This window comes from Anopheles moucheti, chromosome 2 (assembly GCF_943734755.1).
Source record: "Anopheles moucheti chromosome 2, idAnoMoucSN_F20_07, whole genome shotgun sequence".
Classification (NCBI taxonomy): domain Eukaryota; kingdom Metazoa; phylum Arthropoda; class Insecta; order Diptera; family Culicidae; genus Anopheles; species Anopheles moucheti.
The window spans coordinates 72,321,459-72,335,511 of record NC_069140.1 but is presented as its reverse complement, the minus strand read 5'-3'; the positions used below and the strand labels follow the sequence as shown (position 1 = coordinate 72,335,511).

Genomic DNA, 14,053 nt, shown 5'->3' with positions numbered 1-14,053 from the left:
ATAATGGTAACGGTAATGGCAACCAATATCACAACAACCACAACAATTACGGCAACAACAATTACAATCAGTACAATCCGACGACCAAGTCGACACCGTACAATACGAAAACGACGACCAAGACACCGTACGTGTTCAGTAAATACACCTTCAGCTCGACCAAAAGTCCAACAACGACCACCACCACAACGCATCGACCGTCCTGGAACAATGGCAACCGTGAGGATGACAATAGTAACGCACTACAGCACTACAGCCAACAGCAACAACCGCACCAACAACAGCACTACCACCACCACCAACAACAGCAGTACGGTGGGGATGGTGGATACGATCAGGGTGGACATGATGCCGATCCATCCCCTACCATCACCACCACCACACGCAAACCGAAAGCTACCTACCATCCGGTGTTCGATGTGTACTTCAACCGGATCGCACAAACGACCACACGCAATCCGTACAACTTTTCCTACTTTGCCAAACGCACCACCACCAACGCCGCGAAAAGCGCACCGAACTACGCACTGAACGGCAACTATCTCGGCGCGAACAGTCAGCTCAGTGTGGCCAGTGTTGCCAGCGGTCAGCAGCCGCCGGTTGCCACCGGTAACGCTGCCACATCATCGGCACGTACCGGGCGTTACTACTGAGCCACACACACACACATACTCCCATGCACGCACACTCCCACACAGAGGTGTGTTTGTGTGTGTGTGCATGTCAGTGTGTGAATGAGTTGCGCTTGCGTTGTGTGATTGTTTCATATCCTGCTGCACGTGTAGTTACGTGGGTAATAACGCTTTACACACTAAAGACATCTTCCATTCGGCTTCCGGGATGCGTTACCGAACGGTCACATCCGTTTTAGGAATGTGTCGTTTGCGGGCTTGTGTGCGTGCTGGCAGTCGATGGTTTTGTTGTTTTTTTTTCTTCTTTTTCTTTCCCTTTCTGGTTTTGCACCTGTTTTGTTCCATTGTTCCTTCTTTGTTTGCATTGCTTCTGAACAGTTTTTAGTTTTTCTTCTATCTTGTTCAACTTTGTTTGCTTGCTTTTGAACGTTTTTATTTCTTTTTTCACCTTTTGTTATACTTTTTAATGATTATTTGTAATGTTTTCACTTACTGAATATTTCACTTTTGATTCTTTTAAAAACAATCCCCTTCCAACGCTTTTGTTTTCACGTTTTTTCTGGAAGGAAAACAAAAACAAACAAAAATGCACAAAAACCTACACGTTGCGTATGCAAAATTTGGTACAAAAAAAAAACGTTAAGACAAAGCATGTACGATGATGAACCCTAGTTGCGTAAGATTGTAAACTCAAAAGTCTGCCAATTGCACAAAAAATTAGACTGTGGTCCATTTTAAGAATCATTTTGCTCGCGGAAACGAAACAATTTTTCATTCAATCAAGCATTTACCATTATATGCGTTGCTTTTTTTTCGAACGTTACTATGTATGTGTATTCAATGTTAGTGTGTAAGTCAACGTCAAGCTACACTATAACGGTAGATCTTAACTTTAAGCACAATGGAAGCAAATGGAACGGGATAGAGAAAGCTCGAGCCAATGGCAGGCGGGAAGCTTTCCGATGCAAAACATTTTCGCTGGATTTCGAAAATTGGTTTGCTTTTCCCCCCAATTTGGGGGCCAGAAGGCTCACCTACGTTTAGTTCGTACCGGGTGGCTTTACTTCCAAATGGTGCGTGCGCATCGGCATGCAAACAGATGAACACAGTATCGTAAGATTGTGATGCACAAGAAAAATTTACTTTTGAAGCAAACAAAACCAAGTATTGGAGATGGAGACACACGGGCAAATAAGCACAAAAAAAAGACAGGCGAAAACACTTGCACGTTGCGTGTGTGTGTGTGTGTGCGCGTGAGAGAGAGAGACAGCACGCATCCGTGATCGCACCCATTTCGATCGGTAAGAATGTAATTTATAACTACCCTCACTCCCTATCCATCTCTCTTTCTCTCTACCCTACGCACTCTACTTAGTCGGGTGAGCCAACCAGACACCTCCCCTTGTATGGGTGTGTGTGTGTGTTGATCTCACGCACAAATGTATTCCACCATCGACAACTATCCTGTCGCTTCTCATTGTGCATGAGTAGCCTGCCGTTCCGAGGCTCGATCGGAACTCGAATTTCCGGGACTTTCAATTTCTACAGGAATTCTAAAGGAGAATGGGTTTGGTTCTACTGTACAATTTGTTTACCTACCACCAACACCGGCCACCAAACGAACCTGTGTCGTCACTGTATATTCCACTATTCACTGGTTTTGGATTCTACGCTAGAATGCGCTAGACACCGGGCGCGTAATTCGGGCGTTCCTCTGTACATTTCACACTGTAACTGGTGCAACACTTTAATCTCTCTTGTTCTCCGAGATCTTCTTTCCAATTTCTCTCTCTCTCTTTTATTGAGCACGATCGTTTGAGTACTAATTGATCTGTCAATCAACCGATTACCGATCGTCCCACTATTCAGATCCAAGTCGGCGAATTCTACTGCGTAGACTTACACTATATTGCGTAACATCTCGTGCATGATAACACCTTCCAGCTCTACTCTAGCTCGACTCTGAAAAGACTTTACTTTACTTTACTTTATTTTCTACCTTACCACTCTACCTACCTTTACCTTACTCACTCTACTACAAGGTAAGACAACCTTACCGGACCTACTGGATGTCTCACTTCTGTACCTTTCCGACTATTCTGAACCCTCTGGAACATACTGTCGTACGATCGGAAACCCATTACCAACACCTTTTCTGCTCATGCTCATCATCATCATCTGAACTGTAGGAAGCTTTCCGCTGGATATTGTTTTGCCCTGCTTACACCTTGATCTCTCCATGCAACCCAGTAGTCTACCGTAGCGTCTAATATTACCCGTACGTGCTAGGGATTGCGTAGGAACTATGGCTGTGCTTGCCTGCTCTTTAACCGCATCCTTTTAGACGTTAGTGTATGGACAACATTGTACTATTAGTTTAAGCCACTTGTTGTACTATGTAACGCATGTAAACCTATCCGTGAACGATATGTACACAACGCTGAACAGAAGAATTGACCCCTTGCATGTAAGATCATCCTACTTCAAAACTGTCCCAGCATGCCATACAATCTATTCTTATTGGTAATGTATAAATGTATCGCTTGCTAGTGGATAAGATAGTACGTAATAAGGTCGATACTCTCGTTTGCGAATGTATACCCATAAGATGCGCTTCGCTCACACACCCAAATCATCACACCATTGGCATCCAAATCAAAAGAAACCCCAAGGGCTGCATCGCAATGTCCCCTAGCGGCACACGTACAAATCGTAGGCACCGGCTGTATATAAGTGCGTGCTTGATGGTACTTTCTCTCTCGTTCCTACTTTCAGATACTATCGGATACCCTAAGTCCTCATTCCATAAGGTCCATCTGGAACCGTCGCTATATCTGATGGTTGGACGTAACAAAATCGAACCCTACTATCTATAACCGCTCGCTAACCGGGTTGTAACTTACTGTTCGCTATGTAAAGTGCCTAGAACCTTGCCCACTAGGAGATGGTACAACACGGTACAAACGCTATGTATTGCATAAAATATATATATATATTTATACGCCAAACGAAACAAAATACCCCAAAACGGTGCAACGAATGGATTCCAATGGCTTCTCACTGCCAGTCGAAAGGTAAACGCGTTTCGTTTACTGCACCCCGTTTTAATGCACGTGCACCTTAGTAGAGTTGTTGCGACCAATGCAACCGCACACACGTTGCACAAGCGCGCACGTACATTTTCACTGTTGAAGTGGAGAAATTGCATACTTCGAATAATTGATACAAAAAATTCAAAACAAACAACCAAAAGAAACCTAATTGATCGGATGCATGCGAGATTTAAATAAAACAAAGTAGAAAAAACACCCTCCTTCATAACAGGTGGGCTGATAATTGTTTGGCCTAACGAATTTATAGCACTAGAAAATTTTTATCCATATCAAATTTCGTTTGTACCAACCTTCAAACGAATTCTGTCCAAATTTGACAGCACTCGGACCATAACCTAGTGAGCTAGAGCATTTTGTGTGTCGCAGCTTTTGTGCTTTGAGTAATCATGGAAAAGAAGGAATTTCGCGTGACGATAAAATATTAGTTTTTGAAGGGGAAAAATACAGTTGAAGCAAAAAATTGGTTTGATTAAGAGTCTTTGGACACTGCTCTACCAAAATCAACCATCAAATATTGGTATGCTAAATTTAAAAGTGGTAAAATGAGCCCTGAGGACGGTGAACATCGTGGAAGCTTAAAAGAGGTGGTTACAGAAGAAAACATTAAAAAAAACAAAAAATTATTAAGAGCACCCATAATGTGAAGCTGATCGAGAAAGCTGACACCCTAAAGATGTCTAAGGAACGTGTTGGACATATCGTTCACGAGTATTTGGATATGAGATAGCTCTGTGCAAAATGGCTGCCGCGCGAGCTCACATTTGACCAAAAACAACAACGATTTGATGAATCGGAGCAGTGTTTGGAGCTGTTTGAGCGAAATAAATCCGAGTTTTTGCGTCAGTATGTTACTGTGGATGAGTCTTGGCTTCTCCACTTCACTCCAAAGTCCAATAGACAATAATCCGAGTGGACAGGAAGCGATGAACCTCCCCCAAATCGGGGAAATCGCAACAATCGGTTGGCAAGGATTTGGCGTCAATTTTTTGGGATTCGCAAGGAATAATTTTCATCGACCATCTTGAGAAAGGAAAGACCATTAATTGCGACTACTAAATCAAGTTATTGGAGCGTTTGAAGGACGAAATCGCTAAAAAACGGCCACATTGGAAGAAAAATAGTTTTGTTTCATGAAGACAACGCACCGTGCCACAAATCAGTGAAAACAATGGCAAAAATTCATGAATTAGGCCATAAAATGCTTCAACACCTACAGTATTTCATAGATCTGACTCCCAGTGACTAACCCCATTCCTCAGATCCCAAAAGGATGTCCTCTGAGAAGAAATTTTCGTCGGATAAAGAGGTGTTCGCCGAAATTGAGGCCTTTTTTGAGGCAAAAGACAAATACTACTACAAAAATGGTATCGAAAAATTGAAAGACCGCTATAATTGGTGTATCGCCCTTGAAGGGACGTATGTTGAATACAAAAAAATAATTTGGCCAAAAAAAAGTGTTTTACTGTCATAGGCCAAACAATTATCAGCCCACCTGTTATATATAAATAAAGTTTGAAGGGAAACATTGATAAGATACTTTAAAAAAGTAGAGCATAATTAAATTAATAAGACAACATGTAACAAATAGTGTACATTCCAGTATGTAGTTAGATGATATAAAATAGTACAGCCCTTTATATATAGCTTCAAACTAGTGGTGAGTGATACTGAATGAATCTTTAAACGAAATGAATAATTCTGAACTTCCATTCTGTGGATTCATGATTTCTCAAAAATTCATGAATCTCCAAAGATTTGTGATTCCTCAAAGATGCACGAATCTCCCAAGACTCATGAACCCCAAGACAATCCTCAATCAATTTAATAATCCTCAAAGATTTATGATTCCTAAAAAAATCGTGAATTTTTAAAGATTCATGAATCCGCGAAGATTCGTCCTTAAGAGTTCATAAATCTACGATCATGGATATTGTGAGAGTCGACTCATGATTTGAATTTTTCTTAACGGATGACTCATAGGATGTGATTCTTCTCAAAAGATTCATTAGTCTCAGCACCGCTTTACACTTCAGCCAGTTCATTTCAGTTGTATGTTAAATTGTATTCTAAACTCCTTACGGTTTGGTTACCAGCTAGAACTATACCCTACGCGTGTTTAAGATAGATAGCGGGCCTATTACTGCACGATACACACCAAAACAAAGTTAATGTAATTAGTTCACTATAAGCTACTTCTTCGTACGCAACATCAAATCGGCCAGTACGATGCATGTATCAAACACACTTTACCTTACACTGCAATCTTCACTTATATCTGCATCCTTTTTCACGCTCTCATCATCCCAAACACTGATCCGATATCTCCTTAAGCACACGCACCCATTCAAACAAACAAACACACCCACACACACTAGTAAGTTAAGGTAGATAGTATCGCATTTCACTGTATGTTTATCTTCCTCCCCCCCATTTTTTGCTCGCCTGTTACATGCTAATGGCGCCTTCAGTATTCTAATCTTGTTGCTTACAGAGCAATTACATTAGCAAACAAATAAACGTCCATCACATCCAGCTAAACCCTGCCGGCAAAGCGTACTGGAGCACCGGACCCGTTCTAACAGTATCTTCTTTTCTCTTTCCATGCCAACAGCTTTGGATGATGAGGATAAGCGATACAAAAACTTTATGAATGCCATCAAGCGGAAGCGATTACAACATCTGAAGGAACAGCTGCAGCTGCAGCAGCTGCAGCAACAGCCCGAACTCATCAGCAACCAGCAGTAGAGTGACGGCTGTGCATATGTGCTCGTCTGCGTGTATGGGTGTATCTGTGTTCAAACGCGTATAGGATTGAAAGTTGAGCTAGAGGATAAAGGATAGGATAACAGAATGTGCGACAGCAAAGTTCACGAAAAATTCAAACGCAACGCAACTCCTTTCGACAAATACTAAACCAAACATTTTACTGCTCCACCGGCGCCTGTTGGCGTGCGTATTTATGTGGAGATTCAGAAATTCTATACTCTACCCGCATTTCTTGCTTTGAGATAAATTTTAACTGCAAATTGTTCATTATTCTGCTGTGAGCCGAAAAGAAATGAATGTCAGAGTGAGTGAGAGAGTGAGAGAGAGAAAGATAGAGAGAGATCATGCATAGCATACACAAAACAACTGCCACCCTTTTTTGTTGTAGTGTTAGCAAACTTAGTAAGCCGTTTAGCTTCCAAACCGTGTTCTGTCAAACGGTACACGGTATCGTTCTTCAAGTGGCACCAACAAACAGTAAAGAAGAAAGGAAAAGCAACAAGGGTAAACAAAAAAAAAGCCCCACAATTCCATTTCATCCAACCCACATTATCCTCCTCCAGGAGGTAGGACTTTTCATGCACGTTTGTCCTTCATCATGCTGCCGCTCCACTCGAGAGAAAACAAACCTACACCCATACAATCTTCAACCACCTCTATGCAGATCGCCCTAACACTAATAGGCTGCTTGCTTATCTGTTCAATGTAAATAGTTAGTGCATTAGTGTCTGTTTATTATACGTGTTTAAGTTCTTCGCGTCTGTTGATTCACGTTGCTGACGACGTCGTGAAAAACGTCTCTAATGATAAAGTGCAAACAACGAACGAGTAAGAGAAGAAAGTAGCAGTAGAAGACCTTCGAACAAATTATATAGCAAGCTATATGGGCCGTCAAGCAAAAAAAAAGATAAAAAAATACGTTGAATGAATGTTCGTTTTGCACAAAAAATGAGGAATTAACAGGTGGACGAAACACGTAGACGGTGTCGTTGAGGGAAAAAAAAACCACCCGAGTTAGATAAAGAAATGAAGAAAAATTATGAACGGATAGCTAGGGCGGAGGTCCATCGGCCTTCACCATTATATAGTGTTTTAATTTATTGGATTTAAGTTATGGGATAGTTATTTTTGCTTCTTCTTATACTACGTTTGTATCTGTTTTGTGTGTCGGGCGGGCAGGATTTTCGCCCTGTGGCGCCCATGAAAGGCGCTAATCGTTGATTCGACCAAGCGCAATGGCAACAATAATCGTTCCAATCAGCTAGTACACACGAGTGGTAGATATTAGACCTTTTTTCTTAGGATGATAAACAACGCAACGCGAGCATGAACGTGTGCGGCACACGCTAAGAAGATGTTTTTTCCGCAGTATCATAGTGTACTAATAAGAGAGTTTGGTGTGAGAGTACTTCGTTGACTCGTTCGTTGAAGTTTACAGTAGCCAGAACGATAATAACCGAAGGCGGATGATTGTATTTCGTTTATGTATATTGTAAAGAGAGTATCTAAATAAAGACAAAAATACATATATAAATTGGATAAAACTGTTTGCTTTTGTTGCAATAGTAATTGCTTACAAACAAATTAACGATGTATTAAAAATCAAACATCGTTCTTCATTTCATCGTAATTGAAACTTAACCCTCGAATAAATTTGGATTGTAACCCATTGGAAGCTTTGCTGAACGCAATGGAGGCGCATGGTCTTTCATCGCCACGTAAAGCATCAATTGGGAAATAAGCCTGAAATCAATAGAAAAAAGTCACATACATATGAAGGAAATTATCATTATGTTTGCAAATCTATACACATACATATTTTATAATTTTTAAGATATTTTAACAAACTTTCTTTAGCTGAATGAAGCGATCAAAATTAAATTGTTCTCTGCGAACATGCTCCAATGTGAATGCAAATTGCATAACTTTAGGGGCTTTCTTTTGCATTCGAGTAAAGAATCAAACATGAAAATAATAATTGCCGAATAAATGATGTAATGGAGATCTTTTCATGATTTATAAAAAAAAATACCAGGGTTTGCTTTTCAAATTGAGATCCTTTGCTGAGCTATGTAAGATTGCAATTATTTCATAAACTCATTCACTAAAAAAAAGTTGAGTATCATGCATTAGATCTCGCTTTGGATAGTATTTGCATGCTCTAAATTTTGATAAATACTTACAAAACATATTCTTAGAACATTTCTTTGAATTACTTAACATGAGTAAAAAACTAATATATTCCAGCATAAAATTTTGGTAAAAAACTAATATAGCCCTCGAAAGCCCATTGTAACCATTTGCGGTGATTTGCCCATTATTTGTTCGCAGAATTAATAAATATGTACCGTTAGAATAATTATTATACGCTCGAACAATTATTGGAATTTAATAAAACATTAAACGATGAAACCCTTGTATGCTGAAAAAAAATTATTTAAAATTAATAAGCCCACCAACGGTCAACTTTATTCGCAATTAAAAAAAATAATTTGACCAATTCAGTCGTGGAAATCACACTGTTGCCGATGAAAAAATTGTGCGCCTACATGTATGCAATTTGAAAATGAAGGTCCATGAATATTTCAAACTGGGCTACATTAGTTTGATAAACTGTCAGTTTGATTAATATGCTGTCAGTTGGTTCTTGTCGACGTGCACATTGTCATTTTACGACAGTAAATTGCATACTTTCAAGCGTTGCTGAAGGTATTGCGGATTGCATATGTTTCAGGAGTTTTCACTGGCAATGTGAACGTATTGGTATAGGTGCATTAATTCAACCCAATTCATGCAATCTCAACCAATGATACTTTTTAAATTAAATTTATGATATCTCTGTAAAGAAAAAAAAAGAAAATGATATTTCCTTTTAATGTGTACTTATCATTCGATTGAAATGATTGCAATAACATTCCACTTCTATTCGAAAAACAAAGTCAAAACGAACAGATATGTTTGGATGGGTCTTTCATTTAAATTATCGCACCAATATCCAATCGCTTAGTAATGCGTGAAGGCATAGCCAACTCTGAGACACGATCTGGGACATTCAGAGGAAACAATGCCGAAGAGTTTTAGTCTTACTAACGTATTCCTGTGAACGTCCATTAAAAGGAACCATTTGTTCTGTACAAATTATTTTTATGAGCAATTTTAAGAAGACCCAATATTATCTGGCATCTTTTACCACTTCAATCGCGTCCCAATCGTTCTCTCGTTAAAATTCATTAGCAACATTCGACAAAAAAAAAACGCTCAAAACCAGCATTAACAACAAAGCAGGAAGTGGTCCAAACGGTCCGATTAAAACAAACAGCTCCATCCCGTCGCACAATTCACACCCAGCACGTATGCATGTACCGCAATTCAGTTGCAAACCCGTGGAGTAAACCATCTCATACAACAAGGTGTGCGCAGCATCGGAAAAACCCTTCCCTTCTCTGTTGGTCCGCCAACATCATCACCAGAGACATTGAAAACCTTCCTGAACATTCGCGGGAGCCTTTTGTCCGAGTTCGCTACATGAAGGCGACCCTCGTTGTCAGCGACCATCAATGAGCGGCAAGGTATCCGCACAGCTCGCGAGAACTTCATCGCGGTGGAAACCATTTCACTATCGATTTGCTGTGCGCGCTTACCATGACAGAACTCTCTCGGCTTTTCGTCGACGTTGGTGATCGCGGACAAGAAGCACAATTGCCGTAACGCGTTAATCACACGTTGGCAGCATGCAATTATTCGTACGCTAAGGTGATCCAACCTGCCGGTTAATGATGGCAAACACTAACAAGCCGCGCGCTCAATGTGAGTGATGGAAGGTTTAGGTGGTCTCACAAAAAATCCAAAATCAATATACTCTTAAATATATTCAAATCAATTTGAAAAAAAAAACAGAAGACTCCAACAGACTGAAGCATATCAGGTTGGGGCTTGCATCCGATTCGTTTCCCTTAAAAAAGCCACAAAAACCACAGTGCGTACACAACAATTTCACAAACGTGCACCGCGCATATGAGTTATCCCGTAATGTTTTAATTACTGGCGACCTTCTTTCGGCTCGTTGCCGACCCAGTCACCCAAAGCGAAAGAAACAACACCCGACGCGACGCGTTTCGGACCAGGGGGGGTGGCGCGGGGGGGAGGATCGGGTACGCGCTTTTCGGCAGTACCGTATTGTTCCACTGGCAGCCGCGAAGCCACAGCCGTACATGCGGTGACAGTGCGGGCCAGCAAGAGTTTGTGTGCGAAGGAACCGAGAAACACTTTTCCCGGCACACGCGCCAATCTCGGCCGGTGTACTTGAATATTACTCAATACACTCGGGGGATAAGTACGCTCTACGTGTATGTGTGTGTGTGTGGTGTGAGCGCTTGTGCTCTTCTCGAACAATCTTTAAATACCATAAAATTACCCCAAGAGCGCTCGATGAAGCAAGTGCAGAACGAACGTTCTATTCGATTATGTGCCATTATGGGGTGCGTGCAGAGTTTTGGTCCATACTGCAATTAATGGGTGTTTTCGAAACAATATAATGAAGTAGTTTTTTTTGTTGTAATTAATGAAAATCATTCCTCAAATCGTGTTGGCTTATTTACAGCACTGAACTGTTAATAAATTACATTGAGAGCTAAATTTATTCAACTGATTGATCTACTTTGATTGATGCTCTAGTAATGCATATCTGAACCCAAGATTCAAGAACCGGGGTTTAAAAACGTAAGATCCGGATGCGCTCTGTTAATCATGATGAGATAGAGTGAACAATGAAAATTGATACTTCCCTTTGTTCTCACTCAATTTAACTCCGTGCGACGCGCCAATTATGATGTCTAACAGATAATTTTATTGCAAATAGATAGGGTGCACATTGCAGTGATACCGATCATACACTTGTTTTTCCTCGTTGGCGTAAGCACCGGAAAAAAAGGTTACATACGCATGACCCCGTCTTGTGTGCATCTAACAAAATCAGTTCAACTGATCGATCAGCCAAGGCGGAAGAATTTGTTCAGCATAGCGTGCGAGGACGAGGACACAACGGCCGGCAGTGGAGTTGAAATTAACTTATCTCTTCGATTTCAATTTTCTCGCGAACAAACGTTATGTGATTTTAATTCATGTGTATTTTGCGTGCTTGTTGTTGTTGTTCCTCCAAACACGGCACAGTTTGATGGGATAAACATAGGACTGCGATATTTTTTTGTTTCAGAATAACACGCAAAAGCCATCCCGTAATCTCCACATTCTACACTCAGAATCGTTCCCACGGAAAGATGGTCCGATGTTTGCTAAGATAACAGCTCTTACGTCCAAATTCATTACTGTTTGGCACAAACATTTGGTCACCATTTGCGTTCGCGGGGTTCGTACGTAATAATAGTACCAACCCCGTACTTGAACCATACGATAATTTTAATAAAATGTCAATAGCCGACTTTATGACTCGTTCCACTGACTGGTCCACGCGGAAACGACCAGTACGCGCAGGACCCTACTATTTTTCGAATATCCCAAAACATTAACCTGCGACAACTGGAATCATGTCGTCCAACGGCTACCGTCCCACCCGAATCGTGCGAGTGCGACCTTACTTTCAATTTTTCGGTCGTTGCAACCACCAACACAGCAGCCCAACGCACACTCACGAATCCGAAGGAATCGGTGTACCCGCAGGAATGGCTACGAATCGACCAGCGACAGCTCTAAGAGTACCTAAAAAGAGTAAAGTAACTCCGAATCGGACCTCTTTCGTAGTGATAATCATTATTGCGGAAGTCTCCCAATCTACTGCGGCACGCAGCAAGCGCATACATGATTCTGAGCGACAGTTTTACTGCCGTAATCTTTCTTTCTTGCCCTACCGAGATTATGCAAAAAACATGTGCAGCATGAAAAACGAGTTTTCCTCACTCCTCCATGCCGCTCGTTTCTCGTTTTCTCCTTCCCCGCTCGTACGCATAACATCTACGGCATCATCTTCGGCAAGTGATTCCAGTTCGCGCATTAGCACAAAACCATTACATAATGCACGTGCTTGTGCGCAAGTGCTCCACATGAACCTGCACGCAGATTCGATCCCAACACGGCGACGGTGACAGCAAACACAACCCAGCCAACGATACGGCTTGGTTCCCACTTGGTTCGATTCCCACTCGTCCATGCCGCAGCCAAGCAGCATTTAAAGAGCGCATTGCAGCGTGCCATGCTTTCGGTGCCCAACCGGCATCGGCATCGTCCCAAACGCTACATCCTAATCTTGAACATACTTCACCATTCAGCATAATATCCGTACCGCACCTTCGTCACCTTCGACAATTACACTTCACTTACACTCTCCGTTTTCCCACTCAATCGGGGGAACGTGATGTGTTTGTCCACTCTTCTGTTCTCTCTTTCTCACACACAAATACACTCTCCCCTGTTGCGTACTCACGCAAAATAGGCAGTGCGTTAGTGAGTACACTCGTGTCCCGCGGCTACGCGCAAATATTGACCCAATTCCGTCCTCGAGAAGTCTCACGACATACGTTCCCTCGTTTATGTTACCGAAGACGAGCAACAACAAAAAAGTCAGCTGCAGATAGTTTATGGAAAATACAAACCATGAAATGATCCTGAAAACGACAGTACACATCAGCTGATGGCACATTTATCATCAACTACCAATTCGTCAAAGGTTCGTCGCTTGCGCTTGTGCAAAGGGCGTACAAGTCTTTCGTTATCCAAAACTGTTCATATCGGTATCAACCGGTACGGGAATGAAAGTTATGAAAGTAAACACAAAAGTGTCAACTGCAATTACTTTAAATACAGTAATTCCGGCAGCTCAACACTATCTAAACGCCCTTTATGTTGTTGATCATCAATAAAGGATCAACCGATCAGCATCAACATATACGATCGTTGCGAGTAACATATGTTTCTGTGCTATGTTCACCTTGAATTCACCCATTGAACCCATCCGATCCTGTTGGAGCAGATTGTTACAGCCCAAAACCGATCGGACAACTCTTCCTTGTGTGGCCGTCTCTCACCCTCAAAACCGCCGTGCGGTGCATCAACTTAACGTTCCCCCTGTCTCCCTTTTCATTCACGCCATAAAAACAGCACCGACCAAAGATGATCGAAACCGCAACCTCGCAATGCGAAGGTGGCACTGGTGACGGACCCTTCTGCGAGCATCACACGCTGCCGAAAAAGCTAGCCAAAACTCGAGCGATCGCGAGACGTTTTTGCGGATTCGCTCAGCAGCACCCGGGGATCGGGACCATCGGGCGACAGTTTTTGATTGACCATCGGCCGCAACGGTCACGATTCAAAAGATTTGCACGCGGCCCACCGTCCGGCGACGAAACCGCGCAAAAGGTAGGCGACCGACCGTCCGTCCGATTTGGAGCTGGCTCTCTCTCGCTCGCTTACTCTCTCGCTTTCGCTTCCCCGCACGGTGTGTGGCGGTGTGGCGCTGGTGACGGTTTACAGCACTGGACCACCTCAGCTGGTTGTGCCCGGTGCGGTTTTGGAGCTGTGTCGTCCGGCTGA

The 14,053-nt window shown here is 42.1% G+C and overlaps 1 protein-coding gene across 1 annotated transcript in view; it reads left to right on the top strand.

Annotated features, from left to right (window-relative positions):
- Positions 1 to 8,020, top strand: part of LOC128309439 (A disintegrin and metalloproteinase with thrombospondin motifs 1) — a 90,882-nt gene extending 82,862 nt beyond the window's left edge. The window contains exon 14 of the mRNA XM_053045825.1: positions 6,357 to 8,020. Coding sequence (XP_052901785.1) covers positions 6,357 to 6,490 — 134 coding nt within the window. The 3' untranslated portion in view covers positions 6,491 to 8,020. The remainder of the gene's footprint in view (positions 1 to 6,356) is intronic.
- Positions 8,021 to 14,053: the final 6,033 nt, after the last annotated feature.